Genomic DNA, 21455 nt, shown 5'->3' on the forward strand with positions numbered 1-21455 from the left:
CCCCCTCCCCAATTTACTCTTCTGACATATGGTATGAGTCTTATGCTGTGTTCTGCAAAGATGGGCTAGTGGCCAGCTGTATTTGGCGATAGAAGCTTGATGTCTTCCAGAGTCCCTGTTGGTGATCCCTTTGGCTGTGCTGTGGTTGGCATGGCAGCACCACTGACTGACTCTTTGAGCTTTGTGGCTTATATGCTAATTCTCACCCTGGTGAGATAGGCCTGTGGGTACCCAAGAGCCTTGTTATCTGCTTGTGCACATGTGCTGGGGATCCATTGAATAGTACTTCAGGATGCCCCCCCAAAATACAAACTGCAGTCAACTATTCATTGAACTATTGTTTGTTCATAAATGACTGGATATTTATCTTCAAGCGTAGCCTGTTAACATTAATCAAGAATACTGCCAAATGTGGACATCCACTGTTTTAATCAGCCTAGTTGTAGGCCTCTTTTATAAGACAGTTTATTCTTTCACATGAAAAGAAAAAGAAAGACCTTCAGCCTTTGACTAAGTACACATATTTTCAGTCATTCAATCATGTCTGAGTCTTTGCGACCCCATAGACTGTAGCCCACCAGGCTCCTCTGCCCATGGGATTTTGCAGGCAAGAATACTGGAGTAGGTTGCCTTCCTTTTCCAGGAGATCTTCCAGACCCAGGGATAGAACCCATGTCTCTTGGATCTCCTGAATTGGTAGGCAGATTCTCTACTACTGGCGCCACTTGGAAAACCCACATACCCATCACTTATTCCTATACCATGATCAAGTATCTTATTATAATATACATATGTATATAATTACAAGTATGCATATATAATTACCAATATAATGGGTGCCTGTGTGTTGCAAAAGAGTCAGACATACTCTTTTGCAGCCCTAAAGACTGTGGCCTGCCAGGCTCCTCTGTCCTTGGAATTCTACAGGCAAGAATACTGGAGTGGATAGCCATTCCCTTCTGCAGGGGATCTTCCCAAACCAGGGATCGAACCCAGGTCTCCTGCATTGCAGGTGGATTCTTTACCAGCTGAGCCCAGCAGAGAAGCCCAGTAGGTGCCTACATATACATACAATTAGAAGGATAGTTTGTGCAGAGTTTACATTTATACCTTGTTCACTGCCCTACACCTGGCACTTAGCACAGATTATGTTCAATAAATATTTGTTGTGTAATGTTCTATTTAAAGTATTGATATTTTCCCACTAGTCCATGAGTATTGAGTGTGTACTATGTGTCAAGCAGAGTGGATAAATCTACATCAACATAATATTAAATAGACATCACCCTGCATGGAGCATACAGTCAAGTTGTCAGTGTACAGTTACAACTCAGAAAAGGGTTATGAGGAGAAGCACATGATACTGTGATCACATATAAGGAGCTGAGTGAGCTCTGGAGGAGGAGTGGGACATCAGGGCACAGGTAGGAATGGGTGGGGACAGTGGCCCAGTGGGTCCCTTGGGAATTCATGCGGCTAGAGGACAGAGAGCTAGGCAGAGCACTGTGTCATAAAGGCTACTGAAAAAAGAAGCTTTATAATAGAAACTTTTTCGTTAGCAGTTTTGATTCCGAGTTCCCTATTGTATTACATATAATACTTTCAGATGATCCAGGTGGCTCTTGAGGCAAATGAATACTTTCTTAAGTTTATCTCTACAGAATACCAATTTTCTTTGTCCAGAAGGAACCAATCATGGCAATACTGAGTATTTCATGTGCCTTTCTTAACTATTTGTATGACTATTTGACTTAATTAATTAAGTTAGGAGGTTGTATTGTTTTTTCATTTAAGCGTTTGATTTTCTGTTGAAGTACAGCGGATTAACAATCTTATGATGGTATCAGGTGAACAGTGAAGGCACTCAGCTGTACATACACATGGATCCATTCTTCCAGGACGTTGTATTGTTTTTAAACCAAAATAGGAATCTAGATAATTATTCCTTCTGGTAGGAGAGCCCTGGGTCAGACATCATACATCACTTACTGTGTCTGCTTACAGCTACATGAAACATAATTGATCCCTGTTCTTTGAGAAAGTAGATATACACAAGGCGTTTCCCAGGTGGTGCTAGTGGTGAAGAATCTGCCTGCCAGTGCAGGAGACACAGAGATGCAGGTTTGATCCCTGGGTCAGGAAGATCCCCTGGGGAAGGAAATAGCAACCCACTCCAGTATTCTTGCTTGGAAAATCCCATGGACAGAGAAGCCTGGTGGGCTACAGTCCATGCAATTGCAAAGAGTCAGACTTGATTGAATGACTGAGCACACACATACACGAGAGCACTGAAAGATAACCAGTAAAGTCTGTCTCTCCCACCCTTGGGACAGCCCCTCAGCCCCCCTACCCTGTCCCCCGGAGCCCCTTAGTGACATGAGGGCTAGCATCTTCTTCCAGAGATATTCTCTTCATGTGTAAGTGCACACATGTGTATGTAACTCTCTTCCTCTGACGTGAGGATTAGAATGCTGTATTTGCTATTCAGCAGTTCCAAAGAATAGCAAGGAGAGATAAGATAGCCTTCCTCAGTGATCAATGCAAAGAAATAAGGAAAACAATAGATAATGAGTGATGTTGAGCATCTTTTCATGTGTTTGTTAGCCATCTGTATGTCTTCTTTGGAGCAATGTCTATTTAGTTCTTTGGCCCATTTTTTGATTGGGTCGTTTATTTTTCTGGAGTTGAGCTGTAGGAGTTGCTTGTATATTTTTGAGATTAGTTGTTTGTCGGTTGCTTCATTTGCTATTATTTTCTCCCATTCTGAAGGCTGTCTTTTCACCTTGCTAATAGTTTCCTTTGATGTGCAGAAGCTTTTAAGGTTAATTAGGTCCCATTTGTTTATTTTTGCTTTTATTTCCAATATTCTGGGAGGTGGGTCATAGAGGATCCTGCTGTGATGTATGTCAGAGAGTGTTTTGCCTATGTTCTCCTCTAGGAGTTTTATAGTTTCTGGTCTTACATTTAGATCTTTAATCCATTTTGAGTTTATTTTTGTGTATGGTGTTAGAATATGAAATACAAATCAAAACCACTATGAGGTATCATTTCACACCAGTCAGAATGGCTGCGATCCAAAAGTCTACAAATAATAAATGCTGGAGAGGGTGTGGAGAAAAGGGAACCCTCTTACACTGTTGGTGGGAATGCAAACTAGTACAGCCACTATGGAGAACAGTGTGGAGATTCCTTAAAAAACTGGAAATAGAACTGCCTTATGATCCAGCAATCCCATTGCTGGGCATACACACTGAGGAAACCAGAAGGGAAAGAGACACGTGTACCCCATTGTTCATCGCAGCACTGTTTATAATAGCCAGGACATGGAAGCAACCTAGTTGTCCATCAGCAGATGAATGGATAAGAAAGCTGTGGTACATATACACAATGGAGTATTACTCAGCCATTAAAAAGAATACATGTGAATCAGTTCTAATGAGGTGGATGAAACTGGAGCCTATTATACATTCTCCAAGCCAGGCTTCAACAGTACATGAACCATGAACTTCTGGATGTTTAAGCTGGATTTAGAAAAGGCAAAGGAACCAGAGACCAAAGTAATGCTCAAAATTCTCCAAGCCAGGCTTCAACAGTACATGAACCATGAACTTCTGGATGTTTAAGCTGGATTTAGAAAAGGCAGAGGAACCAGAGATCAAATTCAATGATCCACTGGATCACTGAAAAAGCAAGAGAGTTCCATAAAAACATCTACTTCTGCTTTATTGACTATGCCAAAGCCTTAGACTGTGTGGATCACAACAAACTGTGGAAAATTCTTAAATTGGTGGTGGGAATACCAGACCACCTGACCTGCTCTTCAGAAATTTGTATGCAGGTCAGGAAGCAACAGTTAGAACTGGACATGAAACAACAGACTGGTTCCAAATCGGGAAAGGAGTATGTCAAGGCTGTATATTGTCACCCTGCTTATTTTAGTTCTGTGCAGAGTACATCATGAGAAATGCTGGGCTGGATGAAGCACAAGCTGGAATCAAGATTGCCGGGAGAAATATCAATAACCTCAGATATGCAGATGACTGTTACGGCAGAAAGTGAAGAAGAACTAAAGAGCCTCTTGATGAAAGTGAAAGAGGAGAGTGAAAAAGTTGGCTTAAAGCTCAACTCAATTCAGAAAACTAAGATCATGGCATCCAGTCCCATCACTTCATGGCAAATAGAAGGGTAAACAATGGAAACAGTGGCTGGCTTCATTTTTTTTTGGCTCCAAAATCACTTCAGATGGTGATTGCAGCCATGAAATTAAAAGATGCTGCTCCTTGGAAGAAAAGTAATGACCAACCTAGACAGCATATTAAAAAGCAGAGACATTACTTGGCCAACACAGATCCATCTAGTCAAAGCTATGGTTTTTCCAGTGGTCATGTATGGATGTGAGAGTTGGACTGTGAAGAGAGCTGAGTGCTGAAGAATTGATGCTTTTGAACTGTGGTGTTGGGGAACTCTTGAGAGTCCCTTGGACAGCAAGGAGATCCAACCAGTCCATCCTAAAGGAAATAAGTCCTGAATATTCATTGGAAGGACTGATGCTGAAGCTGAAACTCTAATACTTTGGCCACCTGATGTGAAGAACTGACTCATTTGAAAAGACCTTGATGCTGGGAAAGATTGAAGGTGGGAGTAGAAGGGGACGCCAGAGGATGAGATGGTTGGATGGCATCACCGACTCAATGGACATGAGTCTGAGTAAACTCCAGGAGTTGGTGATGGACAGGGAGGCCTGGCGTGCTGTGGTCCATGGGGTCACAAAGAGTTGGACATGACTGAGCGACTGAACTGAGTGACTTTTAGCTTGCTTTAGGTGACAGCATCAGATCCAGATGGTTAGTGGCTGGTGGATTATTGATGAAATGTGATATATTCACAAGTTAAGCATTTTAAAACACAAAAATATAAAAACATTTGCTAATCTTTGAATGTAGGGTGAAATCTTTTCCTTGAAAACGATTCTGTTATTGGGGTTTATGATTTCCATTGGTTTTGGTTTCTTTAGTGTAGAACACAGATGTAAAGATACTTTTAAGACCGTCTGAATATGGAATTCTACTAGTCTTTCTATTATTTTAACCTAGGTTTTTAATGGTTGCTTTCCTATGCCTAATTGTATAGTTTTTCCCATCTTTTAAATCTTAATTTTTATATGATTATCAAAAAGTACATAACCCACTATACAGACTCTAATCTACAGAAATGCACTCCTTAGACAGTGAATGATCTATTATCACAAATCTCTAAGATAACCATCGGTCATGTTTTAGTGTCTGTGTCTTGCAGATTTGTTTATGTACTGATATAACTTGAATATGGAGACACACACTCAGCATTATAACACAGTGACCAGAAGGCCTTTGTTTCAGAGAGATCTTTCTAATAGTTCCCAAAAGGAGGTTTAGAAGTGTATGTGTGTCAGGGGTGGAGGGGAGAGCATTTTAGTTTTTCCAGGGATTGACATTTAGTGCCCAAGAGCCAGGATCCTAAACATCCCCCAGTGAATGGGTGTGTCCCGTATGATAAAAAATTATGCCATCCAAAATGAGAGCGGCGCATCCTGAAATACTGTTTTCCTGAGAATAGTGCTGGTTTTTGTCCTCAGGTGTTACCCATCTACATCGGTTTTATTAAGTTACTATGATTCACAGAGCGCGTGAGCAGAGGGGCTCCTTTTGAGAACAAGGTGACCCAGACCCAGTCCTCGCCTCCCAGGAACGCTCAGTCATCTGTGTGCAGCACGTGTAGGCTGTGACAAGCACTCGATGGAAACAGAGTCTAACAGAAGAACAGGGCGAGAGGGGATCAGTTACACCTGGGGACATTTGAGAGGGTTCCTTAGAAGAGATCAGCCCTTTCAAGGATCGGACTCTCACAGTCAGAGATACTAGCCCCCAAGGTCGTGTCTTGGAAGCAGGAAGCGGTGGTGTGTCAGCGGCTCGCCGCTGCTGGCCGATCGCCGGGCGTGGGCGTGGCCGCTGCTGCCGCACGTTGCTGGGCCCCTGCCTCTCGGCCACACCTCCACGGCCTGTCTGGTTGTGTTTGCTACCACTGTAGCATGAGAACTGTCCATGACGGGAGCTCGGGTGGGAATTCCCAGGAATGCCAGCCAGGGTCCACTCAAGCCAGCCAGCCCTGGGTATGGGACAAGAAAGGGGAGGCAGGACAAGAGGCTGCAGACGGTGACAGTGAACCCCTTTCTACTAGACGGGGCAGAGAACCCCTCTGAGCACACCCACAGTGAGGGTCCCTCGTGGAGGCTGGATGGGAGGAGGGGGATGGATATGAGGAAACAGGAATTCTCTAGCTAAAATTTAACTCTTCGGGGCTTAAATCTTCTATTTTAGTTGTCTTCTAAAAAGTCTGTATATGTTTTCCTACCTTTTAGAGCTGACAGTCGGGAACATCATCTTACTATAAGGTTGTCAGTATGAACTGGTAATTACACTGGAAATAAGCTTCATTCTTCATTCACTGTTTACACTGAATGCTGACTTTAATTAGCAGCTGGTGTCTGCCTGCTCTAGAAAGACATCTGTAATGGTGTCTGAAGGAATTTGCTTGCTTGTTTGTTTTTCTGACAAGTTTATATAGACCAGAAAAGAACGACCTGGGAATAACGGAACCCAGCCTAAAAGGTGAGCCCATGTACTGTTCACCCTTCAGCAAACCTAAGCTAACTCAGGCCTGAGGCAAACCGCAGACAGTACTCCAAGCGTCTGGTACTTAGGACCGCTTCTTCCCCATTAGCAGTTGGTATTCCTGTGAAGCTCCAGCCAGGTGTAGCTGAGGACATTGCATAGTGCTCTGTGACCTGCCACAATGTTACTTTCTGAATCTTGGTTTGTTCCAGTCCTGGAGCAACACTTGTGTGCGTGGGAATACTGTGTCTTTGTGGAAGGACTTGAACCACAGGTTGAGCGCATGTTCAGTCTCCATCTGCAAATACGTCATGTCTGGTTGATAAAAAAACATCTTTACCCAGGGTATTTTGTTTTCATCCAGTGTTCTTTAAAATTAAAAAAAAAAAAAAACACTTTTCTTTTTGGTTGCGCTGGGTCTTTATTGCTGCACTTGGGCTGTCTCTAGTTGCAGTGCGCAGGCTTCTCATTGTAGCAGCTTCTCTTGTTGCGGAGCACAGGCTCTAGAGTGTGTGGGCTCAGTAACTGTGGTGCATGGGCTCAGTTGTTCCACGGCATGTGGGGTCTTCCTGGACCAGGGATTGAACCTGTGTCCTCTGCATTGGCAGGTAGACTCTTAACCACTAGACCAACAGGAAAGTCCCCTCCCATGGTTTTTCTTTTATGAGAAACATTTCTGTTTGTCCCTTAGAGGCTTGGCAACATGCTTGCTGCCAGTTACTCATTCAGCTGAGAATGGGTTCTCTCCCTGTGGTATTGCTCTTTTGTCTCATTCGTTTGAGAGCATTGTAGTATAATCCTTCTTCAGTCTTTCTCTGCTGCTCATAACCTGTATTGTCTCTGGAACAGAGGATAATTTTCAGAGTGGATCTGGACTGGAGAGGTTCACTCATCTCTTCATAAATCCTGAGACTTTGATCCTTCTTATATCTTTCAAACACCCTATCTACATATACATGCTTGAGGTCTCATGGTTAACCTTCTACTCTTCCCTCTGCCTGTGATGCTCAGCCCTCCCTCTTTGTCCATTTGCTTCTAACCCGGGTGCCTTGTGGAGAAGGTGATGGCACCCCACTCCAGTACTCTTGCCTGGAAAATCCCATGGATGGAGGAACCTGGTAGGCTGCAGTCCATGGGGTCACTAAGAGTCGGGCATGACTGAGCGGCTTCGCTTTCACTTTTCACTTTCATGCATTGGAGAAGGCAATGGCAACCCACTCCAGTGTTCTTGCCTGGAGAATCCCAGGGACGAGGGAGCCTGGTGGGCTGCCATCTATGGGGTTGCACAGAGTCAGACATGACTGAAGCGACTTAGCAGCAGCAGCAGCAGGTGTCTTGGAATGTCTCCTTTGTCACAGACCTCCTGGAGTATTGTATTTAACTTAACTTGCTTCTGTGTCTGTCTCCCCACTAGACTAAGTTACTTGAAGGCGTGGAGGATTTCTCCATTTTTTAAGAAACATTTTTTAAATGTTTATTTTTGCTCATTTATTCATCTGCGTGGGCCTTAGTAATGGCATGAAGGACCATCGACCTTTGTTGCAGCATGTAGGACCCTTTCATCGCAGCAACAGGGGACCCAGTTCCCTGACCAGGGATTGGACTTGGGCTCCCTGAGTTGCGAGCGTGGAGTGTTAGTCCTGGACCACCAGGGAAATCCCAATTTCACTTCATTTTTTAAAATTCCCCTTTAGTCCAGCATAGTGTATAGCACAGAGTGTTACCTCGTTAGTGTTTATTGAGCAAAGTTCATGTTCTCTGTGGTTTAGAAATGTTCTCAGGGGGCATTCAGCCATGTTATAGATGGTTTGAACTACAAAAGTAGGGCATCATAATTAACCCACAACTGTGTTAGGAATTGCAGGATGACTCACAATTAATTATATCTGTATCTTGAATACTGTCTTTCTGGGGGAAAAAAAAAAAGTACCCGTTTTATTATAAGATAATCACCAATCAACTTATCTTGTTAATACTGTGGGTTGTAGTTTTGTAAGAAATTAGAATCTCAAGAGTACTTTTCTCCCACCGTTATATTTTGCTCAAGTATCAAATCAAGGAGTTTGACGTGTGATTTGAGTTTTCCATGGTGTGGTATTTTCTGCTGAATCATCTGCACCTTACCAACTGTGTTCTTTACAGTTAATTTATCTATGCCACCAGTTCTAAAATTGTCTTTATTTCTTGTCTACTTTTATACTTACCGACTTCCAGCTGTGAAACAGGAAAGCACTGATATTGTTTCTGAGCTGTTTCACTATAGGTGCTTGGTAGGTCTCCATATTTCACTGAGAGGCCTTTTTCAGACTCTTCTGTATTTCCAGACCTCTTAGTGCCCAGGAAAAGTTCTGGACCTCAAACGTGTGCTCTCTATGCAGTATAATGAATTTGATGGTCCAGAAGATGATTTCGTAAAACATATTGTAAATTCCTTTTTATTAGCAAGTCTTAATTCCACGAGTGTGCATGTATTCATTGGCTAGAGCTGTCACCCCACAAAGCAGAAGTGTTATTTCCTCACAGTTCTGGAAGCTGAAAGTCCCAGGCCACAGTGCTGGCAGGATGCGTGTCTTCTGAGGACTTCTTTCCCTGGCTGGCCTTCCACTGTCCTCACCTGGTCCCTCCTCTGTGTCTGTCGCTACCCTATCTTATCAGGTCACCAGTCACGTGGGATTAGGGCCCACCCATGTTACATCACTTCCTGGCAAATAGATGGGGAAACAATGGAAACAGTGACAGACTTTATTTTCGGGGGCTCTAAAATCACTGCAGACAGTGACTGCAGCCATGAGATTAAGAGACGCTTGCTACTTGGAAGAAAAGTTATGACCGACCTAGACAGCATAATTAAAAAGCAGAGACATTACTTTGCCAACAAAGGTCCGTCTAGTCAAGGCTATGGTTTTTCCAGTGGTCATGTATGGATGTGAGAGTTTGACTGTGAAGAAAGCTGAGCGCAGAAGAATTGATGCTTTTGAACTGTGGTGTTGGAGAAGACTCCTAAGAGTCCCTTGGATTGCAAGGAGATCCAACCAGTCAGTCCTAAAGGAGATCTGTCAGTCCTGAGTATTCATTGGAAGGACTGATGCTGAAGCTGAAACTCCAATACTTTGGCCACTTGATGTGAAGAACTGACTCGTTTGAAAAGACCTGATGCTAGGAAAGATTGAGGGAGGGAGGAGAAGGGGACAACAGAGAATGAAATGGTTGGATGGCATCACCGACTCAATGGACATGGGTTTGAGCAAGCTCTGGGAGTTGGTGATGGACAGGGAAGCCTGGTGTGCTGCAGTCTGTGGGGTTGCAAAGAGTCGGACACGACTGAGAGACTGAACTGATGTTACATCATCTTACCTTAATTACCTCTTTAAAGGTCCTTCTTTCATATCCATACTCTGAGATCCTAGGGTTTAGAACTTAGAATTTCAACATATGCATTTTAGAGATGACACAATCAGCACAAAAGTCAGTGAATAATGTCTCAGTTTAAATATCCCATTCAGATAGTAGAGAGATTCTTAGCTTGCTGCAGTACTTTTCAATGATTATTCAATAAATATGTATCTACTACTTTCTCTTTTCATAGACCAAAATGCCGTCTTCCTTTCTGCTTATCCTTTTACCTTTGATGATTTTTTGAAGCCATTGGCTTCCCCAGAATGGTTGGTAAGGAAGGAAAGCTCCACACTCTCTTTTGGAATTCTGGGATCAAAGTTTTATCAGAAAAATAGATACTTGGATACTATTCTTTAATAAGACTAGTAATAATAACACCTTTTACTGAGTGCTTATTATAGGCAACTCACTGTGTTGTAATGATCACAATGAGCCTGCAGAGCTGATGTTACTGTCTACTTGATATATGAGGAAACTGAGGCTCTGAGACATGAAGTAACTTGCCCTGGATACTTACTTTGTGTTTTTCCTTTAAGGCACATGTTTGGTCCTGAAGGACTATCAGTTATGAGATTAGCAGTGTGGAAAAGAAGGATGTATCAACTTGTATCCCCTGGGTTTGTTGGTGGTAATCTGAGACCTAAGGCTCCCAAAAGTTACAGATTCGACTGAATTCCACATGGGCAGAGGTTTGAAGTATATAGCACAGTCTGCCTCTCAAACTGGGCCAGTCAATTCTGGGTTACTTGGAGCCAAGATCTATGGACCGTGGCCTGGATTGAATAGTGGTTGTCGTGGTAACTGATTCAAAAGTAGGCTCAAAAGAAAGCTTCAGGACAGGCAATATGACATAAGAGACACAGGTTCAATCCCTGGGTCAGAAAGATCCCCTGGAGAAGGAAACGGCAGCCCACTCCAGGATCCTTGCCTGGAGAATCCCATGCACAGAGGAGCCTGGTGGGCTACAGTCCATGGGGTCACAAAGAGTCAGAACTGAAGCAAGTTACCAAGCACAGGCAATAAGAACACGAGGAAGATGTATTGCCCAATATTTCATTATGGGCAAGAATTACTGGGAGCTGCCTGGAAAGGGCTAGATCAGTGGTTCTCCATCTTTGGCTCAGTATCTGAATAACCTGGGGAGCTTTTAAAAGCACAGAGCCTGAGTTCAGCCTAATTGAGAGTGGTATGGGCCTTGACCTCTGTAGTTGTTAACACCTGCCCAAGTAGCTCTGATGTACAAAGTTAATCAGAACTAATGAGCTAGGTCAGAGGTTGGCTAGCTGTGACCCAGGGGCCAGATCTGGCCTGCTGCCTATTTGGTAGGGTCCAGGAACTAAGAATTGTTTCTACCCTTTCAGATGGTTGAAAAAAAAAAAAAAACCTCTATTTTGCAATACATGAAAATGACATGAAATTTAAATTTCAGTGTTCCTAATTCAATCTGTACTGGAACACAGCCATCCATGCTCATTCATTTACGTTTTGTCTATGGTTGCTTTCACGCCACAAAGGCAGAGTTGAGTAGTTGCAGAAGATCTGGAAGCGTGTTTACTGTATGGCCCTTTATAGAGCATGTTTGCTGAGCGTGAGTGAGGTGAAGCTGATGTCCACATCAGGACTGCCTTAGAACCTGGAAGGAAACATTTGTGTACCTTGTTTTTTGTATAGTGCACTTTACATTTTAATCGCCTGTGGATTTTTTGTTATTTCCTAGCAGAAGGGCCCTGGTTGACGGATTTATAGCAAGTTTGCTCGGCTGACTTTTTATCAAACAGGTTTGAGACATACTTTTTCCCTCAAAGCATACAAATAAGAAGAACACAGAATCCGAAGGTTATGATAACCCGGCCAGTTCACTGTTGAAGATCTCCCAAATCGTGCCTGATACCCGTTTCCTAGCCCCTGCCGCCACCTCAGCCCTTTTGTTGCCTTCCCCCATCTTCTGCACATATTTGCCGTTAACGCCAGCTGGATAGCTCCGAGCATTTCCTTTCCTTAATCCAGTGTTGGAAAAAGAGAACATTGTTTATAGGAATGATTTTGGTATAAAAACACAGTCGAGCAAAATTAGGAAAATAACTGCTGACCGTCAGATTGGTTTCCTTCTTTTACCTTCTACTTTTCATTCACTTGGATTTAGAAAACAAGAAAAGTATTAAGCTTGGAAATTACCCAAGAAATGGAAAACAACCAAGAGAAGGAAACCCCCCAGGCTGTATTCTGTAGAGAGAAGAAGCCACCGTTTGCGTCTAAACCAGCCCAACTGGCTCAGAAGAGAGAGATCGGAAACTTGTGCTTGGATTCACCACTTGAGGCTTTTGTTCATTGTGTTTTCACTCGTAATTTTGGTGGCGGTGATTGTGAGGGTGAAAGCTAGAGGCTGATATACATTTATCAATTTCATAAGCATGCGATATCATGGATTTTTTAAAAATAATGAACTTGTATCAATTGAACTCATAGGAAAAAAGTATTTGATTTCCAAGTAGTTTATTATTCATCATTGGAGGATAGTTTTCAATGACCTTGAGAGTCTCCTTGTGAAGCTACTCCGTGTCTTGTGTATTGCAAGTGAGGCCACATGTTCATACGTTCTCATTTTTATCCTGTCCTTCCCCATCATAGTGAGGTAGTTACAATCCTAGGCATATTTACCCTACAGCCACCTGGAAGGAAGCCAGCAATGTCATTACAGATGGCAGTGTGCCCAGACTATCTTAAAAAAGCATCATCTCTGTGACTAATTAAGTTTCAGGAAGGGCGACGTTTGCTTTTATATTAACAAGCATTTTGAAAAGGCTGAGAGCAGATATGTTAGAAGCAGCCTTCTTATTCCTAAGAGTTCATGGTTGCATTTATTTATTTTTTTGTTTTGTTTTTTGTTTTTTTAATTTTATTTTATTTTTAAACTTTACATAATTGTATTAGTTTTGCCAAATATCAAAATGAATCCACCACAGGCATACATGTGTTGTCCTTTAGTTTCTCCACTCCTGAATTTGGAAAGCCATCTGTTGGATCAGGGATATTCTGGGCAGGGGGAAAAGGAGTTGATGTTTGCATGTTTTGTATTTCTACTAGTGACTCATTTTTCTTTTTTTTTTTTTTTTTAGGGTTCTGTACATTGGTCTGGCCTGTAATACAGCTCGCTATATTTATATTTCCTACCTGGAAAACGCCTGGACTGTTCTGCCCATGGAAGTTCTTCAAGGTGAGTTAATAGTTGGAGTTAGGATTATTTTTCTACCTGAGTTATGACTGCATGAAAGTTCAGTGGCCTTCAGCATCTGACTCTACAGAGGAAGGACAGACACACTGTTTTATATGAGTTTGAAATGGTTGTGAAGGAAGAGGTGACATCAGCAGGACTGGCTCTTCAGTTCCTCTGAGTGTTCTGTGTTTGTCAAGCCAAACAAAGCTGGACTATTTCCCACACCCTGTGATTCAACAAAGAAAGAGGAACTCTGCAATAAACTCTTACATACAATTGTGAGGTGTGCACATCCAAAGGTGGTTTTGAATATAAGAGGATTTATGTTTTAAAGATTTTGGTGTTTTTGTCGGTTAACTAATTGATAAAAATGTTTGCCATAATTATTTTATTTCTTCAGTTACTTTGATCAGAGCTAGTGATTTGTAACTAAAGCTTTACAGTCAGACTGTTGTTTTCCTGTGAACCTTTAAAATCTTTGCTCAAATATCCTGACCTAAGCTCTTCTCTTTGCTTCACTGGACTGTTTCCCTGAAACATGTAACTTTGAAAAAAATTTCTTGCCATGTGGTTTAAGAACAGTGAAAACATAGATTTCTATTCATTAGCTCTATATAATCCAGACTGTATCCTGAGAAGCTCTGTTAGCAGCTTGGCTGTTCCATTTGGTGATTGGTATTATGATTAAAATAAAGGTTCAGGACAACATCATTGGAATTTAGGTCTTCTGGGACCACCCAGGCTCCTAAATCATTAATTGTACCAAATAATCTGTGACTATATACAATTTCATTAGCTTTATTGATTGCTGTTATCATTTTCCGTAACCCTGAAGATACAAATACAGTACCATCAACATAATTCTCTATCATAATATAGAAGATGAAAGATTCACAATTACATATCTAACTGAAATGTACAAAATGCAAGGTCATTCATCAAATGCCATCGTTTCAAGAAAAAAAAATTATCCTAATTGAAAGGAGACATAATTTATAGTCATATGATAATTATAAAATTCAAGTATGTACACACTTTAAAGATGTTTTTCGCAGGTCTGATGCAGTGGTATAAATGATGAAAACAGATTCTATTTTAAATATATATATATATATATATATAATGGAAATTTGGTCTTATGGTAAGAAATTGTTTGTAATCATGAGAACTCTTGAAGAGTCTTAAGGTGGAGCATACATGTCAGTGTTCTGTCATATAAGAAAAAGCACAAAATATGAAATGCAGGAAAGAAATGTGCAATGATAACAAGATATATGCAACACAGTTCTTAGGAATTCCACCTCTAATTCCTACTCTGTTCTATGAGGAGGATGCTCACCTGATTTAACTACTTTATTTATTGGTATGATATCAGGTGCAGACCCTTATCTAAGAAATGAAACAAACAAAAAACCCAGTATACCTGTCATAATAATACATGCATGTACTTTTTTCTCTCCTTTTAATTTAATATGAATTAGATGAAAAAAGATGGTTTGCATTAGTGACTTAAGAAAATAGAGCTAATGAGAGAAGTTTTTTTTTTATGATTAAAGAAGATATTTATAACAAGAATTTTGTAAGAGGGAAGAAAACAAATGCTGTTGTGAATCGAGACACTTTTTCTCCTGTTAATTTATCAAAGAAATGTTTAACAGCCACCACAAGTCAAGCAGGATGCCGGGTGCTAGGAATGGAATTAAAAAACAATGTATTAACTTAGCCCTCAAGGTCTCGCCAACTGTTCTGGAAGGCAGTTGTGTAAACACATGCCTGCTACCCTGTGTGTTAGATGGAATCAGGAGCAATGTGCCAGGTACCAGAGATGCTGCAGAGAGGGAATGATCAGCTTTGTGAAGCAGAGAGTGGGAGGATGGAGATATTGTTAAAAGATTCCCCAAGGAGATCATAGGTGAGCAGGATGTTGAAGGGGGACTAGGACTCCAGCCAGGGACCTAAAGAGAAGTGGAGATGCTGGCTTAGAGCAGAGCCCCCTGCCGAAGCAGTCTGTGCGGAGCAGACTAGCCTCCCGGGAACCCGAGCGGGAGACCCTGGCGAGGGCTCGGTGGGTTTGTCGTCCTCAGCTGCTGACCCAGGACGTGGTTTTATAAATTGTACATACGTGCCTCTCCGGCTATATTTATATTTCCTACCTGGAAATATAAATTTCCAGGTCACCCTGCCTCCTGTGGCAGGCTGCAGTTTATACCTCTGTGTTTGATTTTATTTCACCTTGTGCCAGCAGAGACCTAGTTACTGATCTGAAGTAAGTAAAAAGGGGGAATCTGTAAATACAAAGAGCCTCCTCATCTAACAGGGCTCTGGGACTGGCTCCACAGTGCTCTCTGTGTCTAAGCCTGGAGGGGACGGGTCCATCCCCTGGCGGAAGTGAGGCCTGAGTGTTTTGGCTGTACACCACAGTCTCCCTTGCCTTTGTTTGACCCGTGCCTGCCACGGAAAACAGTGGATTATCTATGTGGAGTAAATCCTGCATTTTAGGAACATACTTCTGAGTGAACAGGGTTGTTTTCCAGTCTGGATTCTTGCATATTTGCAAGGCTTGTCCAAATGACTGTCAAGTCCTGGTGCTTTAGGCAGCTCTAATGGTGATGCAGTCAGACAAGAAATGATGACAAAGCAGGAACGATTTAATTACAGGCCAAGCCCGCTGTCACGATAGATGCCCCGTAACCCCGTGGCAGGAACTGCTACCTGACAGTTTCCAAAGACCCAGCCATAGGAGGGGAGGGTGGGGTGGGGGAGGTTGGCTTTCACCCTAATGCTCACGACAGCACTTGCACTCTTTAATTCTTCCCCGCGCCACACGAGAGGGTCTTCTTAAAAAAAAAGAGGCGAGGGCTGGCTACTCATCGTCCCTCTCACCCCTTGCCTCGTTCCCCAAACACCATGAGAACCAGCACCCTCTGAGCAACCAAAGGGGCAGAGACAAGGGGTATGCTTGAACCCGTATCTCGGGCTGCTCCTCTCTTCCTTTTTGGGGCTGCCTGTAACTGGTGGAGGATGCCTTGTTATTCCACATTCCTGGAAGCTGTTTATCATCATCTTAGCATTTGGTTCCTCAGGCCATGCTGGTAATAATTGGCAGATGGGATGGGGATAAAGCGTATTTCTTCTCCTCTAGGCCCCTAGGAAAGAGGCCATGTGGGTAACTATTTGGGGATAGAGGTAAGACTGTTGGACACTGTTGGGGATCACGAGCATGTTTCTTTTCCCTGCTCTTTCTTACATTTAGTAGCCAGTGTCTCTTGCAGCAAATGTGTTGTTCAGTAGGCAACTGGTGCTACCATGTAAAGCAGCAGAAAGATACATTTTCTACTCATAAACAGCCTGTGGTGGTTCAGTAGCTAAGTCATGTTAGACTCTCTGACCCCATGGACTGTCGCCCGCCAGGCTCCTCTGTCCATGGGATTCTTCAGGCAAGAATACTGGAGTGGGTTGCCATTTCTTTCTCAAGGGGACTCTTCCTGACCCAGGGATGGAACACAGGTCTCCTGCATTGCAGGCCAATTCTTTACCAACTGGTAGTCGGTGGTAAGGAGCCTGTAATTTAATTTAAAAAGAGATGGTGAGTCTAAGTGCCTCAGAGCATTGCTGGTTGCAGTGGAAGGGGTGGGATAGTTTATATTTATTTAAAGATCTCATTTTCAAAACCCATAGGTTTTTCTCCTTCTGTATGAGAAGCATTTAAATATATTCTTGATTGTGAGCAGGAGTATACACTTTTGATAAAAATCAAGGTCAAAAAAAAATCAAGGTCAGATTTGTTATGCTCATTTTTATGTGGGTATTAGTTATAAACCCTTGCAAGACTTAGAGATGCATGTGATCCAAATTATTCTTGCTATTAAAATGTATTTAAGGAGAAGAAGGCCAGACCAGGACTGCTGTAACTGAAGAGGTCCTTCTGTGGTGCTCACCTTAATGGCTCGAGCACTGAACTGTGAAAATGAGGTCTGTGTTGGTTCCTCGTCTGCAGGACGCTTGATCAGTAAGATGTGGGTTAAGATTTTGATAGAAGATAGTTTTTTAATGTCACCAGTAAGAAGGCTTGAACTGACATTCATGAAGCTTTACCTTCTTGTTTAGTATGCCTGCTCAGCCAAGTGAGAATCACGTTTCCCCTCCTCTCATGTTCTGGTAGAGTGCGGAATTATGAAATATTAGCTATGTGGTCCTTATCTGACAGTGGAAATTCTAGCTGTGATTCTAGGCTATTGGAAATTTTCTGTCTGACTTAACTCTTGAAACACAAGTAGCTTGTCACATGAGTATATAATATATACAGAATGCTCTTGGTATTTCAGTGGGTAGACTGACATACGGAGGTCATTGATGTTACTGTGAATTTTTAATCAGAAGAATCTTATAAATTGTAACAGAGCAGTTTTATTCTTTATCGCTCCCATGCTTTACAGTTACTGAAAGTTCTTATTAATACATAACATCTTCAAAATAGACATTATTTTGTCCCTTTAGAATTTAAATATCTCCTGCCCCAAGAATGCTTTGCTGGCAAATTGCATCTGACATTTAGCTCTTCCTTTTCTGAACTGTTCTCAAACTTAGGGACTGTGTTACAGTTTAGCACTTACTTGTTACCCAGTTATTTTATGGAACAAATATTACTTCCTGACTTGGTTTTAACCCTTAAGAGCAAAGACCACATCTTATGCTTTTTGAATTCTTCAAAGAGACATGGTCATAGGAAGACATACTATAAATGCTTTTTTTCTGGTTTCACAGTCCCCTGAGAGATGAACTGTAGTTGATGTTTTCTAATTATTAAAGCTTTTGAATAATACAGGAGGTTCTATCTCAGAGACTTACAAATATGGGAAGAAAAGCTGAAAACTAAATTTAAAAGTTGAATCTTTAATATGATAGCTTTTCCCCTAGGATGCCATCCTGCCATCCACTGCGTCTTTCTAAAAACATCAGTGCGTCTTAATTATTTACTTATTTATGCTCCTACATCGTCCTGTATATTATTTGAGACAGCATACCAAAATATGCAATAATCTGGAAACAATACAGTGCTTAGCCTTGAATTAGATCATCTTGCCAGCTCCCCTACCTGTAGGTCTGTGTCCTTTACACAAACTGCTTAATCACTCACTCTAAGCCTCTTAGACTTTTGTGCCACAGATCAGGCTGAAATGAGTGTTAAATAAATTAATTTATGCAAAGTATTTAGCATATTACCTGGCACATAGTTAGCTTTCAATAAATGTTAAATAATATGCAATAAAGTAAAACAAAGAATTATCATAAAAATTAGGACCAGGAGAAATATAATTTAGAAAATCCTACTCTAAAAAGTTAAATTGCGACTATGCATTAAAGCCTTGCCATAAGTGACTAGTCAGTGAACAGGTTTTTAAAGTTATCTTTGGGGAAGTGAAATGTTTACAAGCTCTGCAATAAAGAAGTTCTTCTGGGAGGCTGCTATGAGGAGACACTGAACAACTGGGACATAGTGCTTTTCAGTCTCGACCTTACACACAGCAGTGTGTGCTGGCAGGCTTCTCAAACTTGTTTCAAGATATGCCAAGCGTGAAAAGAAGAGAAGTGAAAAGCAAAGGAGAAAAGGAAAGACATACCCATCTGAATGCAGACTTCCAAAGAATAGCAAGGAGAGATAAGAAAGCCTTCCTCAGTGATCCATGCAAAGAAATACAGGAAAACAATGAAACAAGAAAGACTAGAGATTATCAGCAGATGAATGGATAAGAAAGCAGTGGTACATATACACAATGGAGTATTACTCAGCCATTAAAAAGAATACATTTGAATCGGTTCTAATGAGATGAATGAAACTGGAGCCTATTATACAGAGTGAAGTAAGCCAGAAAGAAAAACACCAATACAGTATACTAACACATATATATGGAATTTAGAAAGATGGTAACAATAACCCTGTGTACGAGACAGCAAAAGAGACACTGATATATAGATCAGTCTTGTGGACTCTGGGAGAGGGAGAGGGTGGGGAGATTTGGGAGAATGGCATTGAAACATGTATAATATCATGTATGAAACGAGTCGCCAGTCCAGGTTCGATGCACGATACTGGATGCTTGGGGCTGGTGCACTGGGACGACCCAGAGGGAAGGTATGGGGAGGGAGGAGGGTTCAGGATGGGGAACACATGTATACCTGTGGCGGATTCATTTCGATATTTGGCAAAACTAATACAATATTGTAAAGTTTAAAAATAAAATTAAAAATTTTAAAATTAAAAAAATAATTAAAAAAATTAAAAATAAGAAAATCAGAGATACTAGGAAACATTTAAGGCAAAGATGGGCTCAATAAAGGACAGAAATGGTATGGACCTGTCAGAAGCAGAAGATATCAAGAAGAGGTGGCAAGAATACACAGAAGAACTGTACAAAAAAGATCTTCATGACCCAGTTAATCACGATGGTGTGATCACTCACCTAGAGCCAGACATCCTGGAATGTGAAGTCAAGTGGGCCTTAGAAAGCATCACTACGAACAAAGCTAGTGGAGGTGATGGAATTCCAGTTGAGCTATTTCAAATCCTAAAAGATGATGCTGTGAAAGTGCTGCACTCAATATGTCAGCAAATTTGGAAAACTCAGCAGTGGCCACAGGACTGGAAAAGGTCAGTTTTCTTTCCAATCCCAAAGAAAGGCAATGCCAAAGAATGCTCAAACTACCACACAGTTGCACTCATCTCACACGCTGGTAAAGTAATGTTCAAAATTCTCCAAGCCAGGCTTCAGCAATACATGAACCATGAACTTCCAGATGTTCAAGCTGGTGTTAGAAAAGGCAGAGGAACCAGAGATCAAATTGCCAACATCCACTGGATCATGGAAAAAGCAAGAGAGTTCCAGAAAAACATCTATTTCTGCTTTATTGACTATGCCAAAGCCTTTGACTCTGTGGATCACAATAAACTATGGAACATTCTTCAAGAGATGGGAATACCAGACCACCTGACCTGCCTCTTGAGAAACCTGTATGCAGGTCCGGAAGCAACAGTTAGAACTGGACATGGAACAACAGACTGGTTCCAAATAGGAAAAGGAGTATGTCAAGGCTATATATTGTCACCCTGCTTATTCAACTTATATGCAGAGTACATCATGAGAAATGCTGGGCTGGAAGAAGTACAAGCTGGAATCAAGATTGCCAGGAGAAATATCAATAACCTCAGATATGCAGATGACACCACCCTTATGGCAGAAAGTGAAGAGGAACTAAAGAGCCTCTTGATGAAAGTGAAAGAGGAGAGTAAAATGTTGGCTTAAAGCTCAACATTCAGAAAACTAAGATCATGGCATCTGGTCCCAATCACTTCATGGCAAATAGATGGGGAAACAGTGGCAATAGTGGCTGACTTTATTTTTGGGGCTCTAAAATCACTGCAGATGGTGACTGCAGCCATGAAATTAAAAGACGCTTACTCCTTGGAAGGAAAGTTATGACCAACCTAGACAGCATATTAAAAAGCAGAGACATTACTTTGCCGACAGAGGTCCGTCTAGTCAAGGCTATGGTTTTTCCAGTCGTCACTTATGGATGTGACAGTTGGACTATAAAGAAAGCTGAGCACCAAAGAATTGATGTTTTTGAACTGTGGTGTTGGAGAAGACTCTTGAGAGTCCCTTGGACTGCAAGGAGATCCAACCAGTTCATCCTAAAGGAGATCGGTCCTGGGTATTCATTGGAAGGACTGATGCTGAGCTGAAACTCCAATACTTTGGCCACCTGATGCAAAGAGCTGACTCATTTGAAACAACCCTGATGCTGGGAGGGATTGAGAGCAGGAGGAGAAGGGGATGACAGAGGGTGAGATGATAGGATGGCATCACAGACTCAATGTACATGAGTTTGGGTAAACTCTGGCAGTTGGTGATGGACAGGGAGGCCTGGCGTGCTGTGGTTCATGGGGTCGCAAAGAGTCGGACATGACTGAGCGACTGAACTGATCTGAGCTGAAGGGTATAATAACTTCCCAGGTGGCGCTAGTGATTTAGAACCCGCTTGCCAATGCAGGAAAGGTAAGAGACTCGAGTTTGATTCCTGGGTCATGAAGATCCCCTGGAGAAGGGCATGCTATCCCACTCCAGTACTCTTGCCTGGAGAATCCTATGGACAGAGGAGCCTGGTGGGCTATAGTGCGTGGGGTCACCAAGAATCGG

At 42.0% G+C, this 21455-nt stretch overlaps 1 protein-coding gene across 4 annotated transcripts in view; it reads left to right on the plus strand.

Moving 5' to 3' along the window:
• MFSD6 (major facilitator superfamily domain containing 6) overlaps positions 1-21455 on the plus strand; it is an 89536-nt gene that overhangs the window by 45591 nt on the left and 22490 nt on the right. For all 4 annotated transcript variants that reach the window (XM_070359652.1, XM_070359645.1, XM_070359657.1 and 1 more), the window contains one exon: positions 13163-13260. In XM_070359652.1, coding sequence (XP_070215753.1) covers positions 13163-13260 — 98 coding nt within the window. The remainder of the gene's footprint in view (positions 1-13162; positions 13261-21455) is intronic.

This window comes from Bos mutus, chromosome 2, assembly GCF_027580195.1.
Source record: "Bos mutus isolate GX-2022 chromosome 2, NWIPB_WYAK_1.1, whole genome shotgun sequence".
Lineage (NCBI taxonomy): Eukaryota > Metazoa > Chordata > Mammalia > Artiodactyla > Bovidae > Bos > Bos mutus.